Source organism: Aspergillus karnatakaensis, assembly GCF_047715665.1.
Source record: "Aspergillus karnatakaensis strain CBS 102800 unplaced genomic scaffold BJY04scaffold_8, whole genome shotgun sequence".
Lineage (NCBI taxonomy): Eukaryota > Fungi > Ascomycota > Eurotiomycetes > Eurotiales > Aspergillaceae > Aspergillus > Aspergillus karnatakaensis.
In genome coordinates, this window is record NW_027395720.1 from 312,415 (window position 1) to 328,665 (window position 16,251).

The 16,251-nt window shown below is 51.5% G+C and overlaps 5 protein-coding genes across 5 annotated transcripts; 3 read left to right on the forward strand and 2 right to left on the reverse strand.

Moving 5' to 3' along the window:
- The first annotated feature begins 587 nt into the window (after positions 1 to 587).
- BJY04DRAFT_156338 (uncharacterized protein) lies at positions 588 to 3,467 on the forward strand. Its single transcript, XM_073708970.1, has 2 exons — positions 588 to 2,676; positions 2,734 to 3,467. The coding sequence occupies exons 1-2, from the start codon at positions 785 to 787 to the stop codon at positions 3,110 to 3,112; spliced, it is 2,271 nt and encodes a 756-aa protein (XP_073574801.1). The 5' UTR covers positions 588 to 784; the 3' UTR covers positions 3,113 to 3,467.
- A 536-nt stretch (positions 3,468 to 4,003) lies between these two features.
- On the reverse strand, positions 4,004 to 5,835 carry BJY04DRAFT_181064 (uncharacterized protein). The gene is made up of 2 exons (XM_073710159.1): positions 5,677 to 5,835; positions 4,004 to 5,594 (listed from the first exon to the last, which is right to left on the reverse strand). Exons 1-2 carry the CDS (start codon positions 5,714 to 5,716, stop codon positions 4,174 to 4,176), a joined length of 1,461 nt encoding a protein of 486 aa, XP_073574802.1. The 5' UTR covers positions 5,717 to 5,835; the 3' UTR covers positions 4,004 to 4,173.
- On the reverse strand, positions 5,813 to 7,628 carry BJY04DRAFT_181065 (ESCO family N-acetyltransferase). Its single transcript, XM_073710160.1, has 2 exons — positions 7,525 to 7,628; positions 5,813 to 7,452 (listed from the first exon to the last, which is right to left on the reverse strand). Exons 1-2 carry the CDS (start codon positions 7,554 to 7,556, stop codon positions 6,273 to 6,275), a joined length of 1,212 nt encoding a protein of 403 aa, XP_073574803.1. The 5' UTR covers positions 7,557 to 7,628; the 3' UTR covers positions 5,813 to 6,272.
- A 2,521-nt stretch (positions 7,629 to 10,149) lies between these two features.
- Positions 10,150 to 11,867, forward strand: BJY04DRAFT_156590 (18S rRNA pseudouridine methyltransferase). The gene is made up of 3 exons (XM_073708973.1): positions 10,150 to 10,619; positions 10,942 to 11,204; positions 11,274 to 11,867. Exons 1-3 carry the CDS (start codon positions 10,577 to 10,579, stop codon positions 11,748 to 11,750), a joined length of 783 nt encoding a protein of 260 aa, XP_073574804.1. The 5' UTR covers positions 10,150 to 10,576; the 3' UTR covers positions 11,751 to 11,867.
- Positions 11,868 to 13,515: 1,648 nt separating this feature from the next.
- On the forward strand, positions 13,516 to 15,938 carry BJY04DRAFT_156576 (VOC family protein). The gene is made up of 2 exons (XM_073708972.1): positions 13,516 to 14,113; positions 14,171 to 15,938. The coding sequence occupies exons 1-2, from the start codon at positions 13,938 to 13,940 to the stop codon at positions 15,687 to 15,689; spliced, it is 1,695 nt and encodes a 564-aa protein (XP_073574805.1). The 5' UTR covers positions 13,516 to 13,937; the 3' UTR covers positions 15,690 to 15,938.
- Positions 15,939 to 16,251: the final 313 nt, after the last annotated feature.

The following is a 16,251-nucleotide window of genomic DNA, read 5'->3' on the forward strand; positions in this document are numbered from 1 at the left end:
TCTGATCGGCCATCAAGAACATTGAAATGGGCTGCTTCGCCATCATGCAGTTTTCTACCATCAAGGACTCATTGAACACTCTGTTTTGTCAATTTCCAACTACTCGATTAGGGATCGCAATATTAACCATGCTTATTGCATCAGTCTTACTGCTGAATTGACTGTCCAGCTTGTGTTTTGCCGGGCTGTGATCAGCGACATGAATCCCGTGTATACTCCGAGAAAATTATATTCGATTCCTGTTTTCGGGCTGGACCAACAGGATAATAATAGCAATCTCAATAATACAGACACGTCAATCGGGCTTGTGCTGCTGACCATCAGCTCATTGACTATTCTTGATAGTCTCATAGACAGCAGGCAGTATATGGTTTCCCAATCGCATATCATATCCAGAGCTCATAACTATTGAAAAACCCCGTCGCATTGCTTCCTTCACACATCCCTTCTTGCTGTCACCTTGTCTTCCGCTTTCTCCGTTCTTTCCTCGTGTTCTTTTCCTCCTCCTTCTTCTCCATCCTCTCCCTCTTCATCCACCACAGTTCGTCGGCCCCGACTTCCATCTCCATCTTCTTTTATCTTTCATTTGTCTATTTTCCATCAAACTAGACTCCGGGTTTACTTCTCGATAACTCGTTCTCTCCGCTTCCAGCTGTCACCACATCCAACTCACCCATCACCACCCTATCTCACCTCGCCGTCCTTGATCTCGCCCTCACCTTCGCCTTCCACCCCTCTCGCGTCGTTCGTTTCGATGAACCAGCCTTAACCGATTCTTCCCACCATGTCCACTGGGCCGCCCGTCTGGTCGGCTCAGGACGAACACGAGTCGCGCCCCGCCGCCGAAACCCGTCCCCGCCGGTCGCGTCGAAAGAAGGACGACGACGCCGAACCCGATCGCAAAGAACCAACCAAGTCCGCCCGATCCAAAGATAAGGTAGCAGAGAAGGACAAGGACAAGGACAAGGATAATAAGGATAAAGACAAGGAAAACGGGAAGGAAAAGGAAAAGGAGAACGATAAGGAGAAAGAGCCGAAACGGCCCAGTCGTCGCCAGCGAGACAAGTCTACATCCATATCCAACAACCCTACTTCTGCCCAGTCAACACCCTCCCATCCCCGCAAAAAGCCCAAGCTGGAAGCCTCGCCGCCCAAGCAAAGCCCCGACATTGCTCCTGTCATACCTAATTCGATTCTATCAGCTTCGCCTGCAACCTCGGTGCCCGCGCCTGCTTCAGTTCCTACTCCGAAGCCTAGTCCTCCAATTGCCCCTGCAGTTGCACCCTCCTCGGGTCCGGTGAATTCTACCCAGGTTTCACCCCAATCCCAGCAGAATCAGATACAACAATCTCGGCCTCTTCACCAGCCGTCTCAATTGCTTCTCTCTTCGCAACCAACTCCTCCGCAGGCGCCAGCTCCTACAGCCTCGCCCCCATTCCCAACTATGATCTCGGCGCCGCCTTCACGTCCCCAATCGCAGCCATTAGCACCTCCTACCCAGCGAACCAGTGGTCAAAACTACGACCCAATCCGATCTGCTTTTGGGACAAACTCCTCGGCTCCCGCACCGCCTCCAGCTCCAGCTTCTACTACTTCGTTTAGTCCTCCACCTCGTCCTATTTCTCCACGTCCATTTCGCGCCAGTGCTTCGCCCGCAATATCAAGCATAATCGACCCTCCTCAACACGCTTCACCACCTCAGTATGCTCCACATGTCTACGGCTCACCGGGACGCGGCGCAGCCAGCTATACACCGACCCCGGTAGCTCCTACAGTTGCGCCAACTCACTCAACATTGCCTCCGACGTCTTCCCCGTATGGCCATCACTCTCCTTACGGACCTCCTCCTCAGGCTCTTCCCTCACAAGAAAGTCACGCGCCCTCTCGATTCGCCTCGTCGCAACCTCAAATGCCACCCACTGTGCCCGAAACGAAATCATCAGTAACAACTCTGCTAGAAACAGTCCCAGAGCCAACCCCGATGGAGGTTGATAATCAGCCTCCCGCCCCTGTGACCGTCGACAAGCTGCCCAAGAAGGAACCCAAACCTCCTTCTGCTGCTCCTGCCTCAAAACCGCCCTCTCCAAAACCTGCACGGCCAGCTAAAGAAGCTCCGCCTCCGTTGCCTCAAGGTTCCGGCCTCATTTCCAACGCTTTGTTTGGCGTAGACGACAGCTCATCCGAGAATTCCGCACTTTTGACGCCCAACATCATCGTCCACATACCTCTTCAGGGTAATGCCAACCCAATCATTAACTTTGCCCGTTTGGCAGAGCAACAATACGGCTTTGCTGCTCTGCACCCGCGCCTAGCTGCTCATAAGGAACGCATGGCTCGTGTGGCTGCCGCAGGCGCTGCCCTTGAGCGAAATGACCGCATTGGCCGAGGAATCTCTGCTGGGGAGAGCGCAGATGAGGACTTAAGTCTTGATGTCGATCGTGACAGTGAGATAGATGCAGAAGGTGCGCCGGGTGCTGCTGCCGCCGCCCAGAACAACGAGCCTACCGACGGCAAGAAGAGACGTCGAAGACGAAAAATGGAGGAATACGATCGGGACGACCCCTTTGTTGACGATAGTGAGATGGTCTGGCAGGAACAGGCCGCCGCAAGCAAGGACGGGTACTTCGTTTACAGTGGTCCCCTGGTGGCCGAAGGGGAGAAAGTGCAAGTAGAACGGTATGTCTTATCCACTAGTAGTATACACGTATTCAGAGCTAAAGTTGCCATGGTCAGGGCGGATGGTACGATCAAACGAGGTCGAGGCCGAGGACGTGGTGGCCGTGGTCGAGGCCCAGCGACGACTCATCAACAGTTACCCCTCGCCGCAGCCATTCCGATCTCTCAAGAGACGGGTCTTCCGGTGCGCGGTCCTGGGTCAAGGGGTGGCAATATCAACCGTCGGCCTCGCGCGAAGAAAACCGAACAGGACAAAGCTGCGGGTGCTCCGACCTCTCAAGGGCGAGGTGGAGGTGGCACTGGTCGTGGTGGCGCAACAAGCACCCGGGGAGGCAAGGCAGCGATGGTGGAGTTAGCACCTCGACCAAGTCTTGCCCCTGCTCCGCCGGGCCTGAATCCTCTGACCGGCTCAGATATCACCATGGTTGGAAAATAGTTTCTACCGTGTTGTTTTTACATCTCGCATTACTGCAGGCTTCTGGTTCCCATATTTAAGGAGTCTGCAGGCCCTAGTTCGTTTGCTTCAGGTGTTGTTTCGGGTCGGCCATGGAGGAAATATCAGAGGCGTATCGCGACTAGACACATTCTAATGCTGTCAGGTCATTAAGCCCGCGTTGTTCGTTTACTTCCCTTTTATGTCTCGGTTCTAAGGGTTTAGTCCGGTCATTTCTCCGCCGATTAGTATGGATCTCTGGATGTTCATGCATAACTGGTGTTTGTCTTGTTTTCTCATACAATTCCTTTTCTTTTTTTTCGTGATAATGTTAGGTCGAGACCGGACAAGGTGTTTTCCGAAACTGGCGCTCCTGGTTCATCAGAAATACAGTGAATAGCAGTTCAGTTCCCTATAGACATGATGCAGGTCTTCTACCCATATAGCTTACCTGCTACCACGTAACCCCTGGTCATAGCTCTTGGGGAGCCTCAGCGCAGTGCACGAACCATCTCCCCGTGATCCGCAATTCTCCTGCATTCCATCTCCTTCGCGCGGCAGGCGCTTGCCTATCCAGTAGTGCCGAACAAACCTGATGGCGGGCGACTAAAGCATTGCAGGGCTCGGTCCATCCAAATATAGCAAGCACGGGGAGCCCGAGCCCCCTTGGACGGCATATACGATGGATAACTATTCAAAGTCAATCTGATAGTATGTACCTTTGCTGCTTAGAAGCATACCCTTCTCGCTCAAATATAAGTATGCATCACGCATTTATATCCTCTAGCATGTTCAGGTCTGGGTATTGGCTTAGTGAGCCAAGTTCCAGGTTCAAGCATAACGTCAATAGGCGTACATATACCCTTATATACAGGAGCACAACAAAGCGCCGTTGCCAGCATTAAGAATAAAACTAAAGCAAGAGTCATGAACAAGGCTATACTGATCATAATCATTCATAATCTTAATCATCCCGTACAACATATATAACAGGTATGTCCCTATTCAAACGTACACACTCGATAACACGCCGCAAGGCAAGCTATATCAGGAAAATTCATGGTCTACTGGGACCTCCGTGTCTCGTAGTGTCCTCGTAAATCGTCGACCTCTTTCTGTAGGCGAGACAAATCCGCTAGGATATCGGTTGCGTTGGAGGGGTTCGAGACGTAGTGCTCAGCTCCTCCTACGCGCTGCTCTGATGGAATACTAGCTGGACGGTTACTGTCGTTGCTCTGGTTGCTTCCCCGGCTGCGGCGTGGAGGCGGTGGAGGCGGTAGTTGGTTTATCACTGATGCTCGCTTGGAGGTTGTTCGGGGAGCTGACTGGATCCCCAACCCTGATACCTCCGATTGTGTTGAAGGCGCCGGCGCTATATTCTCTGACCGTGATGTAAAGGTCGAGCTTACTTCTTCAGAGACGATTGAGTTGTTTCTGGAATCCCTGCTCCGCAACGATGGGGTTTGTGACCGTGAACCCGGACTCGAAGGTGTCGATGTGGTGGCCACGCCCACAGCGGGAAGTGCCGCTAGCTGAGAAGATGCCTGTTTGGAGAATGTAGATTTTGAGCGTCTCATTTGGCTATGCCGTCGGCTCATTGGGGGCGTGGGGGGTCGTTTATTCTGGGATTGACTGCGCCGAAGAGTATCGGCCGGCACAGATTGGTTTGCCGATACTCCAAAATAATCTGGATCCGCTTGCAGTACTCGCGGTGATCCTAACGCACCTGGAGAAGAGCCGTGAAATGACACGCGATTTACAGCTCTGCCAGGAGTTGGGGGTGCAGGCGGCGTTATGCTCAGATCTGGGCTGATCAATCTGCCATGGTGACTTTTCGGTGGGGGCGGTGGCACCTTATCCCTATTTCCCGGTCGACTAGCAAGAACTCTTGGGTCTATGCCTGGCCCTAACGAAACTGGCCTAACTGATGTTTTGATACGAGTATATGACTGGGTATCACCATCGGTGCTGTCACCATCAGTTTCTAGCGAATCAATCTTGCTTGATACCAATGAGGTGGCAGCTGCTTCACTTTCCAATGGCTTTGTGCCTTGTCCGGCATCCTCATTTGTACCAGGTTCTGGCGTTTGGCCCGTGAAAGAAACACTTGTGGTTGATGGTCGTGTTGAGGACGCAGGCGGTGGAGTAGTGCGGATAGGTGCTTGGAAACGACGTAGATCATCCGGAGATGCTGTCGTCGGGGCTTCGACCGAGGATTGAGAGGGTTTGGCTTCATCGCCGCTTGCATCGGAATCCTCATCGAAAGGATCTGTCGTAGATTGATCATCCGTAGTCACGGAGTCGTCCAGATCGGGCGCATTGTTGGGAGGGGGCGGGGTGGTGCCTGCACTAGCACTTGACGAGGGGGTGTTCGGTTGAGCTGCTGCGACCGTAGCGGTCGGTGACTGGCCGAGAAAGATGGGATCGGGAGCGAACGACGAAGAAGATGAGGCTATCCGGGAGGAGCGATGCTGAGCTGTAGAATCTGCAATGGTCAGCCTGTCCCACGGTGGTCTTCCAACCTCAAGCGCTGGCGACTCGGAAGCGGCGGAAAGAGAGGCGCTCACTTTCTGACTGTTTAGGGCGGAAAGGATTTGATCCAGACATCGCAGAGAGACGTGACGGCACCGATCATGGGAGCAAGGGAGACGACACTGGCGAGCGCGAAGGAAACGAGGGGGAAGAGGAGGGGTGGACGATGATTGATAGCTTAGCTCCAGGGTCAACAAAAGGCGTTGCTGACGGCTTCCGGAAAGAGCAATGCCGACTGTCTGCTGCATAAATAAGAATAGCTAACTGTCTTGCTCGAGTCTGCAATCTGCTTGTCATTGCGCTAAAGTGAATTTGTCCCTGAAAAGCTAATTGATGGGCAAGTATATGATACATAGAAGAATAACCAAGAATGAAAATATCCCCCAGAGGTCCCCCGAATCCAAAACACCACAGAATACAAAGACCACAGGATAAATGCTCCTCACATGCCTCTTCCGAGGCTCAATGCCCGAAAATGATGGGTATCAGCTCGCCGTGTATGTAGTAGTAGGAACAAAAGAAAAACAGGAAGGATGGGTGTGAAAGTGAGACGAATGATTCGGTTGTGATCGCTCCCCTTCAATAGCAACCACGCCGAGATCTGTCAAACATGAATCGTATGCGAGACCATTTAGCTTTCCTTGTAAACATGCCATTCGTTCTCAGACCCGAAGAATGCCTGAGCGAGATTCTTGCCGCTGTTGGTCGGCTGGCTGAACGCGACCTGTTCTTTGTGTATCTCCATGCCATAGATAAAGTTGCTCACGACGCAGTCCAGCAGGTCCATTGCAATACCTTTACGCCGCGATGAGCCGGACGTCCAGATGCGTGATATGCCCACAATCGCAGGATGAGTCTCATCACGGATAGTGACAGCGGAGTCCGCACCTGTTGCCGGCACCGATGCCTTGTCTACCGCATGCGACTCCCAGATACGCTCTGTCAGACACGCTCCGACACATCGACTGTCCTTCATATGCAAAAACACCTTGTAACGATCTACCTTATCCGACGCGCCATTCTTGCGCAGGTGCTTCGGTGGCTCCGTCTGGCTCCATAAAATCTCGTCCTCAATCACTGGGGACGAGAGCTCCTTACTAATGACCTCTAAGACTTTCTTGGCCTGGTTCTTCGCGGTCGGAGATGATTTTCGATCGATGATCACAACGTATCCTTCATCGAAGCGTGTCGCCTCATAGACCCACCGTGACGCGTTTGCCCTCATAAACGCCTTGCCGAGATCGACGCCTGTCGAATTCATGTCGTGAAATTTCTTGTGAAGCAACGCATCCTCCGCGTTTGAAGGCACGTATTCCATCCCACAAGTTCCGCACGTTTTGCGTACATCATGGCCCAGGTCAATTTGCATCTGCTTCAGCGATGGCTGCTGAGTAGTCGGAGTTGCTGCTTTTTTTTTTGGAGGGTCGAGCGATGCCCGCACGCTGTTGGAGTTGACCTCAGACAGCGGGGATCCATTCGCCCCATCCTTTGTGGCGGAGTGTTTGCGTTTGAGAAAGGAAAAGGTCGGTTTGCGAGTGTTTTGCGGCGGAGGGGTCAAACGCGGTGGCGGAGGGGAGGAAGGAGGCGTCGAGAGATCGGTGTCCTGTGAGCCATCCGAGAGGGCCAGCGAGTTTCGACGTGATGGACTCGATCGCACGTTAGCAGTAGACTCGCGAATCGCATACTCTATGCTTTTCTCTGCCGCGTCCGGCTCGCTGTCGGATAGAACGCGTCGTTTCTTGGCTGCTGGCTGTTGATCATCATCGTAGACGCGCCATGAGGAGCGGCCGTATGTTTTCATCATGAGTCCTCTGCGGAAGAGTTAGTAGGAGACACCGTAGGTAGTGAGAAGAGTGAGGGCCCATGACGGAGGTATGGCGTACCGCTTGAATGAGTTTGTTACAGTCCACGGCATCTCCCTTGAATTTTCTTTTCCCAGGGGGAATCAATCAAATCATGAGAAAGTGAAGGCAGTCATGGACACCGAGAGCAGGAATGGACTGAACTAGGTATGATATGATGGGGAGGGAGTTCGTTGTGAGCTGATGACGGCGGCGTGATTGATGATGATTATTTTGCAGGGGCGGAAGGCTTCGGTACGGTAATGATCGTCGTGTCAAAACGCGTGGGAAACAAACTACGCCGGAGTAGGCAATATTGATCCAGAGCTGGGGGGAAGGCGTTGGAACTTGAAGCAAGTCAGAGAGAATCAGAGGCAACACAGCCGTTAGATATAAGATCACAAGCTAGGCTGCCGTTGACAGGCAAGAGTAATCCTGTGGAACTCCTTTTGATTATTATCGACAACCCCCCAAGCCTGGAGAACTCCCAGAACTTCCCGACTTCGCCTCCTGAAATCATGAGCAACCAACCATCGCCCTCGCTCCTACCTGCATAAAGTATGTATCTCCAACGGCCTGGTATGACTGGATCGTTGCAATACACTACTGTCACTTGCTAGGCTGAGGTGGCAGTTATTTCCTGCTGTTAATCTTATTTATTATTTATTCTCTTGCACTGGTTGGTCCAACCCTTGCGGAACCCTGACGATGGATGATGCCTTATGGGGTCTGTACTCCAGAGTAAGCCTGAGCTGTCGCCACGATCCTCACTGATCTACCCCGAACAGCAAGGGCTATCTCATTCTCAGAGCTCTCCTGCAACCGTGACCTGCGACTTGTGATCACTCTCCTTGACTCTGTGTCTGACTCTTGAGTAGCCGGTGGGGGTCAACACGAACTTGTCCAACCCACGCCCTGGGCAATGGGCATAAGTTGGCGCGGCTTCAGATGTGTTCTGGAATGCCTTGAGGTGAGGAGACGCCGTTTAATGTTAGGTAGTAGAATACGGAGCATGGGCTATCTCTTCTTAAAGACCAACCACCTCGAAGAATCCAGTCTTTCTTTCGGAGGCTCCTCCAGCTGCATACACTGAGTGAAACTCCAGCCATCCCCAGCATTCCTTACTGTTGGTTAGGCAAGCCATTATTCCATGAGACATCCCTGATCCCCATCATTCTTGCTTTTTTGGAGCTCGTGGATCCGACTACGGATACATCGCCAATCCATGCAAGCACCCTCATCCATGGTGTTCGGAAGGGCGTCGGATCAGAAAACCCCACCGTAGCACTTGGAGCTGGAGTTGGAGTTGGGAAGAGCTCTGTGAGTCTGTGGCATGTGCAATCAACCTGTTGAGCTATGTAAAGAGAGGGCTTGCTTCTCAAACACCAGATGATCGACAAATGTGTACCTATCATAAATTCGGAGTACATTCCTGCCGCATGCTGCGGGCTTTATGCAGAAAGCAGTCTTACCTTCCCCTCCACCGCGAGCTCTGAAGTCGCAATCAAGAACAATGCGAATCCGAATTGCAGCTGATTTGGCCCCCTCTTGAGGTCTCACTACAACGGTCGAGTTAGCAATGATGGTTTGAGGCAGATACCAGGCCCCATGATTGTGCACGGCGGATGAAACAGCGTTGCTGGCGATCAGAATCAAGCTTAACCGCCACCGGGTGTGACAATCCATGCAGAGCTCAAAGGCCCTCAGTGGCTGGGGCAGTCAAATCTGTGCATCATCCCATGTCGCACACATAAATCATCTTGTGGGAGCCCGCCCTTGTTATATGTCCTCATCGGCACTTGGTGACGCGGTGCTGAGAGCCACATGCAACCATGAACTTGATGCCCAGGTGTCCAGATGTATGTATGAACCTCTCGGAATGGCTGAGCATGATTTTCCGTCTGGGATTGGGGGCCATACAACACAGTCGACAAACGAAACTTCGGTCTCAATCTTGGTCTGAGTAAGATGGCTTTCACCACAAGCAGAGTCACCGAGATTCTTCGTGACAGCAGTCCTTGGGTTTGAAAATAGGTATACAGAGTTGGCCTGTGTTCAGGTATGTGAGCCTGAATCGACCCAAGCGAAGAGACACGGCCAAGCAAGGCATGACTCTCCCTAAGCCAACGGCCGCAATCCTTCGGGTGCGCAATGGCTCTAAGAGACATAGCGTCAACCCTTGTCCATCATGGTGAGTAAAGTTAAACTCCGGATCCTGATGCTCGTTGCAATAATACAGGGGGGGGAGATAACTTGCAGCGACGGAAGTATATCAGTGCTTCTCTTTCGACGCTTGAAGAAATTAGACTCGAGGAGCGACGCGGCCGAGTCGACGGCCAATGATAAAAGTGTCTGACCACATATACTACTCGGTAGTGCTGATCGGAGATTATACCTAGGTAGACAGGCAATCAGGGGGGGTTACCTACCGGTCCAAGACTTTCGGTGGGTTATTTCGACCATGGCTAACAGTGTGCCGAAGGCTGAAGCTGAGTTGACAGTTCTGTCAGTTCCAGACAAGGTAGTTGGTCTGTTGACAGCTGCTGGATACGATGGAATACGCAACGGTAGCCGGGACAAAAAAGTCTCCGCAAAGGACCCGAGTACACGATCTTACAACAAGAATAAATATAGAGACCAGAGCACCGAGTCACGATCACCACAACGTCGGTTATTTGATGATTATTATTCTATATTGTTGCTTTGTACCCTGGGACTGAGGGTCTCGTGGGGGCTGGCTGGCAATCTAAATTCCACCCGAAAACCTTTGCAGCGTCAATTTCGACGGTACCGCCTTCAAAAGTTCACAACAATTCTTTCTCATCAACATTCTTGGAGACTCATATTCTGGCCCTTTCAACCTCTCTGGAAGAAGTCTTCTCAGCTCTCTCTGTTAGATTGTTGCAGGAGTTCTTTCCTCTGCTGCATAGTTATACTCTATCACCTCCAACCAAGCCTCAGCTTTTGGCCTCTTTTTTTTTCCCTCACCTGCGCCTGCACCTATTACGGTAGCATCTACCTTCTCAATCGCTACCTCTCTTTCTCTCTCTTTCTCTCGCTGACTCGCAACTATCCAACAAACCGAGCATTCACAATGTCAGAGTCTGCCCAGAGCGCAGGAAAAAGAAAGCGTGCCAGTATGTGCCAATTGCCCAATGAAACTTGCTCTTCTTGCGTGCACTGGCTGTTCTTCCTCACCGTTGAAAATTTCCCCTCATTTCTGCCGCCTTCTGGCCCTACCATTTCCGACCTCTCCTCCTCGAGCTTCTTCCCATTATCTCATCTCCACGGCTTATGTTTTCCTAAACTATTTGCTATAATTCAACCCGGGCATATATTTTGCTGTGGCTTTTCTCTCTCCACCTAGCCCTTCGCCATTCTTACCACTCAACAAACCCCCCCTCGTCTGACCTGAAAATCTTTGACCCGCAATGATTACTGACGTGCCGGAACGCTTAGGGACGCAGTCTTGCCCTCCTCCCGAACTACCTCAGCTTGTTGCCGAACAGCATGTGCCTATCACGGCAAACGACAAGGAGACCAAGCGTTTAATCGTGGTGCTTTCCCATGCCAGTTTGGAGACGTTTAGGGCTTCCCATGGTGGACGCAATGGTACGGCTCGGGACGAAAAGTACTCATTGCTCAACAGCGATGAGCATATTGGCGTTATGCGCAAGATGAACCGAGACATCAGTGAAGCCCGTCCGGACATTACCCACCAGGTAAGAGTGCGGTCGAATGAAGTCAATCTCAAATAACAGCAGCCCGCTGATCCTCTTCGATTGCTGTAGTGTCTTCTTACCCTCCTTGACTCGCCCGTCAACAAAGCTGGCAAGCTACAAATCTTCATTCATACCGCCAAGGGGGTTTTGATTGAAGTGAATCCTGCTGTTCGCATTCCTCGAACATTCAAGCGTTTCGCCGGTCTTATGGTTCAGCTTCTGCATCGACTCTCCATACGTTCAACAAACTCGCAAGAAAAACTACTGAAGGTCATCAAGAATCCAATTACCGACCACCTCCCACCTAACTGCCGCAAGGTAACACTGAGTTACGAGGCTCCAGTCGTGAGAGTTAAGGACTATATCGAGTCCCTCGGTCCCAAGGAAAGCATTTGTATCTTTGTCGGCGCTATGGCGAAGGGCCAAGATGATTTTGCGGATTCGTTCAAGGATGATGCTATCAGTATCAGCAATTACAGTCTGAGTGCTAGTGTCGCCTGCAGCAAGTTCTGCCACGCAGCGGAGGAAGTCTGGGATATTCTTTGAAGGCCCTCGTTAAGCTGGGTTTCTCCCTCCTTGGACATAGTTCCAAGTTGACGATGTGACGAATTTCCTTGCGATCACACCACCAGTGGCACCACGGGAAGCATGACAAATGCTGATTCTTGGATGTGGCTTTTTGATCCCGTGGCGCTCTTTCTGTACCTGTGGGGCACTCGCCAGCTGTGCTTTTGGACTTGTCGATACCTTTTGGCGATGTAGCAGGAGTGTTACCAATCCATGTGGCAACCGCACAAGATTCCAGAACTCGGTACCTTCGTGGCGCGCGCACTCTTTCGTTGTCCATCTGTCTGCAGACGACAAAGAGCTTGGTCGGATCAGCGTCCAGGCGAGAAGCGTCTTTGGCCGCTTCTTAAGCTATACCAGAGCGCATATTGCCCTCTCCAGTGCTTCATACTTCTAGGCTCGGCCAGCTCCGAAAAGCCTTGCCATATAAAACAAGACTAAACAGCGGCACGGGGGCTTTTTTACCTTCTAGTTTGGCGTGCGTCTACATATATGTATAAGTAATAATTATCTCTAGACGATCCAGAGTGGACATATCGGTCAATAGATAAATACCAGCCACATCTCCTGGCTCACTTTGGTTAAATTGTTCCTACATAACATGTATATTCTACAACTCTGTCCTAGGTCCACCGTAGAGAAGCTTGGGCCTCTTGCTGCCTGAGGTTGTTGCAAGACCTTATGCTCATCCCTTTTTCGTCTTTCATTCTTTTTGTCTTCCTCTCGCAGTAATCCTGCCATTTGATATGACTCACTCATCTTCAACGGTCAACCGACCTTGGGGAGGCAAAAAATAGCCAAGGACGGTGTTTCCTCCCTCAATCGACGTGGCAAGCAGACATCGCGTGCTCCATGGGTTTGTGGATCTCCCGCGTCAGAGTTCAATTAGGCCCCAAAAGGGTCCGTTCTTCTCGTCAACCCGTACAACTAAATGATTACCATCATAGCGTCGTTGATCGCCGGCCATGGCCGCGGGCTAACCAACTGTCAGTGCCATCAGCTTGCGGCTTCCGAGTTACAACAGGGATCCCAAAATAGTCTCGTGCAGCTGGAGATTGCGGTTGATGAGTGATGACGCCTGAAACTGTTCAAAGGGACTTCCACTCGTGAGTCAAGAGTAAGAGAGTGGGTATGAGCGAGCGGTCAAAGAGCACCAGCGGCGACTAGCAGCAGCAAAAGTGCCCAAAGCAGGAACGAAACAGGCCATCAGCAGAAGATGCAACGACATGATTATTATTGAGGGGCCCTTCTCTACGACCGTTTCTTTTCTTTCATTCGCTGTCCCATCATGATTGGCGCCTGTGACCAGCACAGTCTCCATTAAGACCTCTAGTCTGCCTTCTCCGAGGTGGGCGATAGGCTGCTCAGGACTCTTGTCGGAGTCTGTCCCATCATCTTGTGAGCGACAACAAGGTTACTCCTCAGCAATAATAATGTACGGATGAACGCTGCAGTTCAATGTCACGCTTTAGGCCCGGCCAGCCTCCACCGTCAGACTCGTTTGCTGTCCAATCCTTGTCTACCACCTTGCTCCTGATCGCTTGCCTCACCAACTTGACTTTATTGATGTCGCTTGGCTTTAAACCTGCACGGTATCCACTCTTTTCCTAATCAACAGGGCCACCTACAGGACCTCCATCAGGCTTCTCCACGATGACCTGGCTGTGATTCTAATGCTGTTCGACCCCCTCGTGGCTAGCTTCACCGACAGTAGCATCGTGGGTCTCCTTGTTTCTTGATATCCGATAGGAGCTTGTCGTTTCCAGTGACCGCCTGCATAGCCGGGCTCTTACGGACCATGCACTCCTGCCCGCAATATCAAGGCTCTTTCCTCTCTCTAACAATGGTTAAGAGACTATCGTCCTGACACCTCCTGGTTGGACAGCAGCTGGCATACCATGAAATAACCCCAAGAGGTAGCAGCTTTATCACATCCTTTTTACCCCCTGACATCCTGCTTTCTCGGTCAACTTCTCGATCTACTCCGTTTTCGCCCGCTTCGTCTGTTATACTTGGTCGTGTCTCGGAATCAAGAAGGACAACCACTGCGTTTGAACACTTGCTCAAATCCTTTTCCCTACATCTTACTGCTATCTTTTAAGTTGGAAACCCCAGTGTTTATTATCTCGCTGTGATCTCTATTCAGCGAGATTATTTACCGACAACATGCCTCTCTCTCATTTAACCTTAACGGTCTCGCATCTCCCTACCTCCACATCGTTCTTCCTCTCCTGCCTACAGCCTCTGGGATATAAGTTCATTGGCCGTCACGATGACTATATTGGTTTTGGTCAGAACTCCAACGAGCCTGCGGACTTCTGGATCACGGAGCAAAAGCCAGGGTGAGTGAGGATACGTGCGTTACTCTGGCTCTAGCCATTCGTCTAACTGTACTATAGCTTCCCTGCCGGTTCGGCGCATGTTGCATTCCCCGCGCCCTCAAAAGATGCTGTACACTCGTTTTTTATCTGCGCGCTAAAGGCAGGGGGGAAACTCCATGGAGAGCCAAAGTGCCGCGATTCGCAATCAGGGTACTTTAGCGCAGCTGTGATGGATATGGATGGTAACAGCATTGAAGCCGTGTATCGCCCCGACTCGGATGTGAAGAGCAGTGCTGGTAGCACCGTTGCCAGATCAGTGGTTAGCAGGGCGGCTCCTGTTGGTCTCCTCGAGAACGGTTCTGTCGTTTCGAAGGCTAGCACTGTGAAGACGAGTACTAGGTCGTATGCTTCTAAAGCCGTCACAGCCGTGGAGCGGGCAGCTCCTTCAGAGCGCGGTAGCTCAGTCATCTCGACTCGTGAATCCCAGCAAGCGCCCCCACCCCCACAACCGCAGACCTACGTCGTCCATCATACCACAATGCAAAAGAGCGACGATGGAAAAGCTGCTAAGACCATCGTTGGCACTCTCATCGGAGCTGCTGCCGGCGCTGCACTCGCCTACGCCATGTCGAAAAGCGACTCAGAACCTGAAAAAACACTTACCTCGCCGCCACAATACATACCCCAGGATTTCCGTCAAATCCCCTCGCAAGAGTCATCACCAACGCCCTCCCAATACCAGGATTACCAAGGCTACCGAGCCATCGAAGCTCCTCCTCCTCGAAGCATCTACTCCCAAGCCGACTCCCGCCCTCCGCTTACTCGGAGCGTCACATCAAAAAACCCCTGGGCGAGCACTGTCTACGACGGCACAGAGTTTGGCGCCAGAGGCCCCAAGGGAAGCGTGTACTACGATGATGGAGGTCGCCGTGCCTCCGAGGGTAGTATCTACAGTCAAGGCGAGGTTCCCATTCGGGCCATCGAATACCCGCCCGAGCTCGACTCCCAACAGTATCCTGGCGACGTGAGCACCCTGATCAGCTCTTTCCGCGAGAAATCCCGCATTTCTGAGAAGAATTCCGTCTACTCAACCTTGACCATCAAGGCACCTTCCAAGGTACCTTCCAAAACCCACTCCACCCACCATAGCTCCCATCACTCCGTCACAAAGTCCCAAGCCCACAGCACCGCCTCGTCTACCCGGACAGCTCGTCAGATCCCACTTCCAGAGGGCTCGATAGCCTCATACACATCTTACCGTAGCGCAGCGAAGTCCTCGCCTCGTTACGATGATGACGTCGATGTTGATACTCATGTCACGCCTGACGATTCGATCAGCCAAGTCGGGGACGCATCGTCTCGACGCTCCTCGCATTCCCATTCCCATCGGTCGCACCACTCTCATCAGTCTCATAAATCTCATACTTCCAGGCGCTCAAGTAAATTCGATGAGCCTGTCAAGCCGAGTGATAGCGTCTCTCAAGTCTCGAGTCATGCCTCGAAACGCACTGTCAAGGCGAGTGGGAGTATCGCGGGCGGGGGCTCCAAGGCTGGCTCAAGGATGAGTTCCAGTCGCCGGGGGAGCCAGATTGCTTGAGTCTGTCAACCTCCTGCTTCTCACATCATATATATATTGTCCTCCTAGGGTCAGCTTGTCCCTTTTCTATAAACTTTCTTCCCACAATGTTCGTTTTTTCTCATTCCAATCCTCTTCCTCTTCTTGTTCATTTCTCTTTCTATTTATGAACATATCTCATGCAGCTACATCTCTTTTCGTTCTTTTTCTCTTGCATAAATCATTCCCACATGTTGCATGTTGCATACAAGACTGGCCCGGGCATGTCTTCTATTGATACAGAACATTTACCAGCACATATATGCATAAGACATCTATATTTATATTGTTGAGTCATGAATTTGTTTGAATATGGACATATATAAAGTGCAAGATCGCGAATTTTACACCAACAGTAAGCAAAGCAGATACTCGTGTGTCAGGCTTACGCAACAGCCAGTAGTCAGAGTTGAACCTGGTGTCGAGAGGGCCCAGTCACTACACGGCACGTTTGGATCATAATTTACAGAAAGAAGTTCGTCAACTGGCTGAGTTGGTCTTGTCTCGATAAGCTAAATACTTGATACAATTCCTTTCCCGGTCA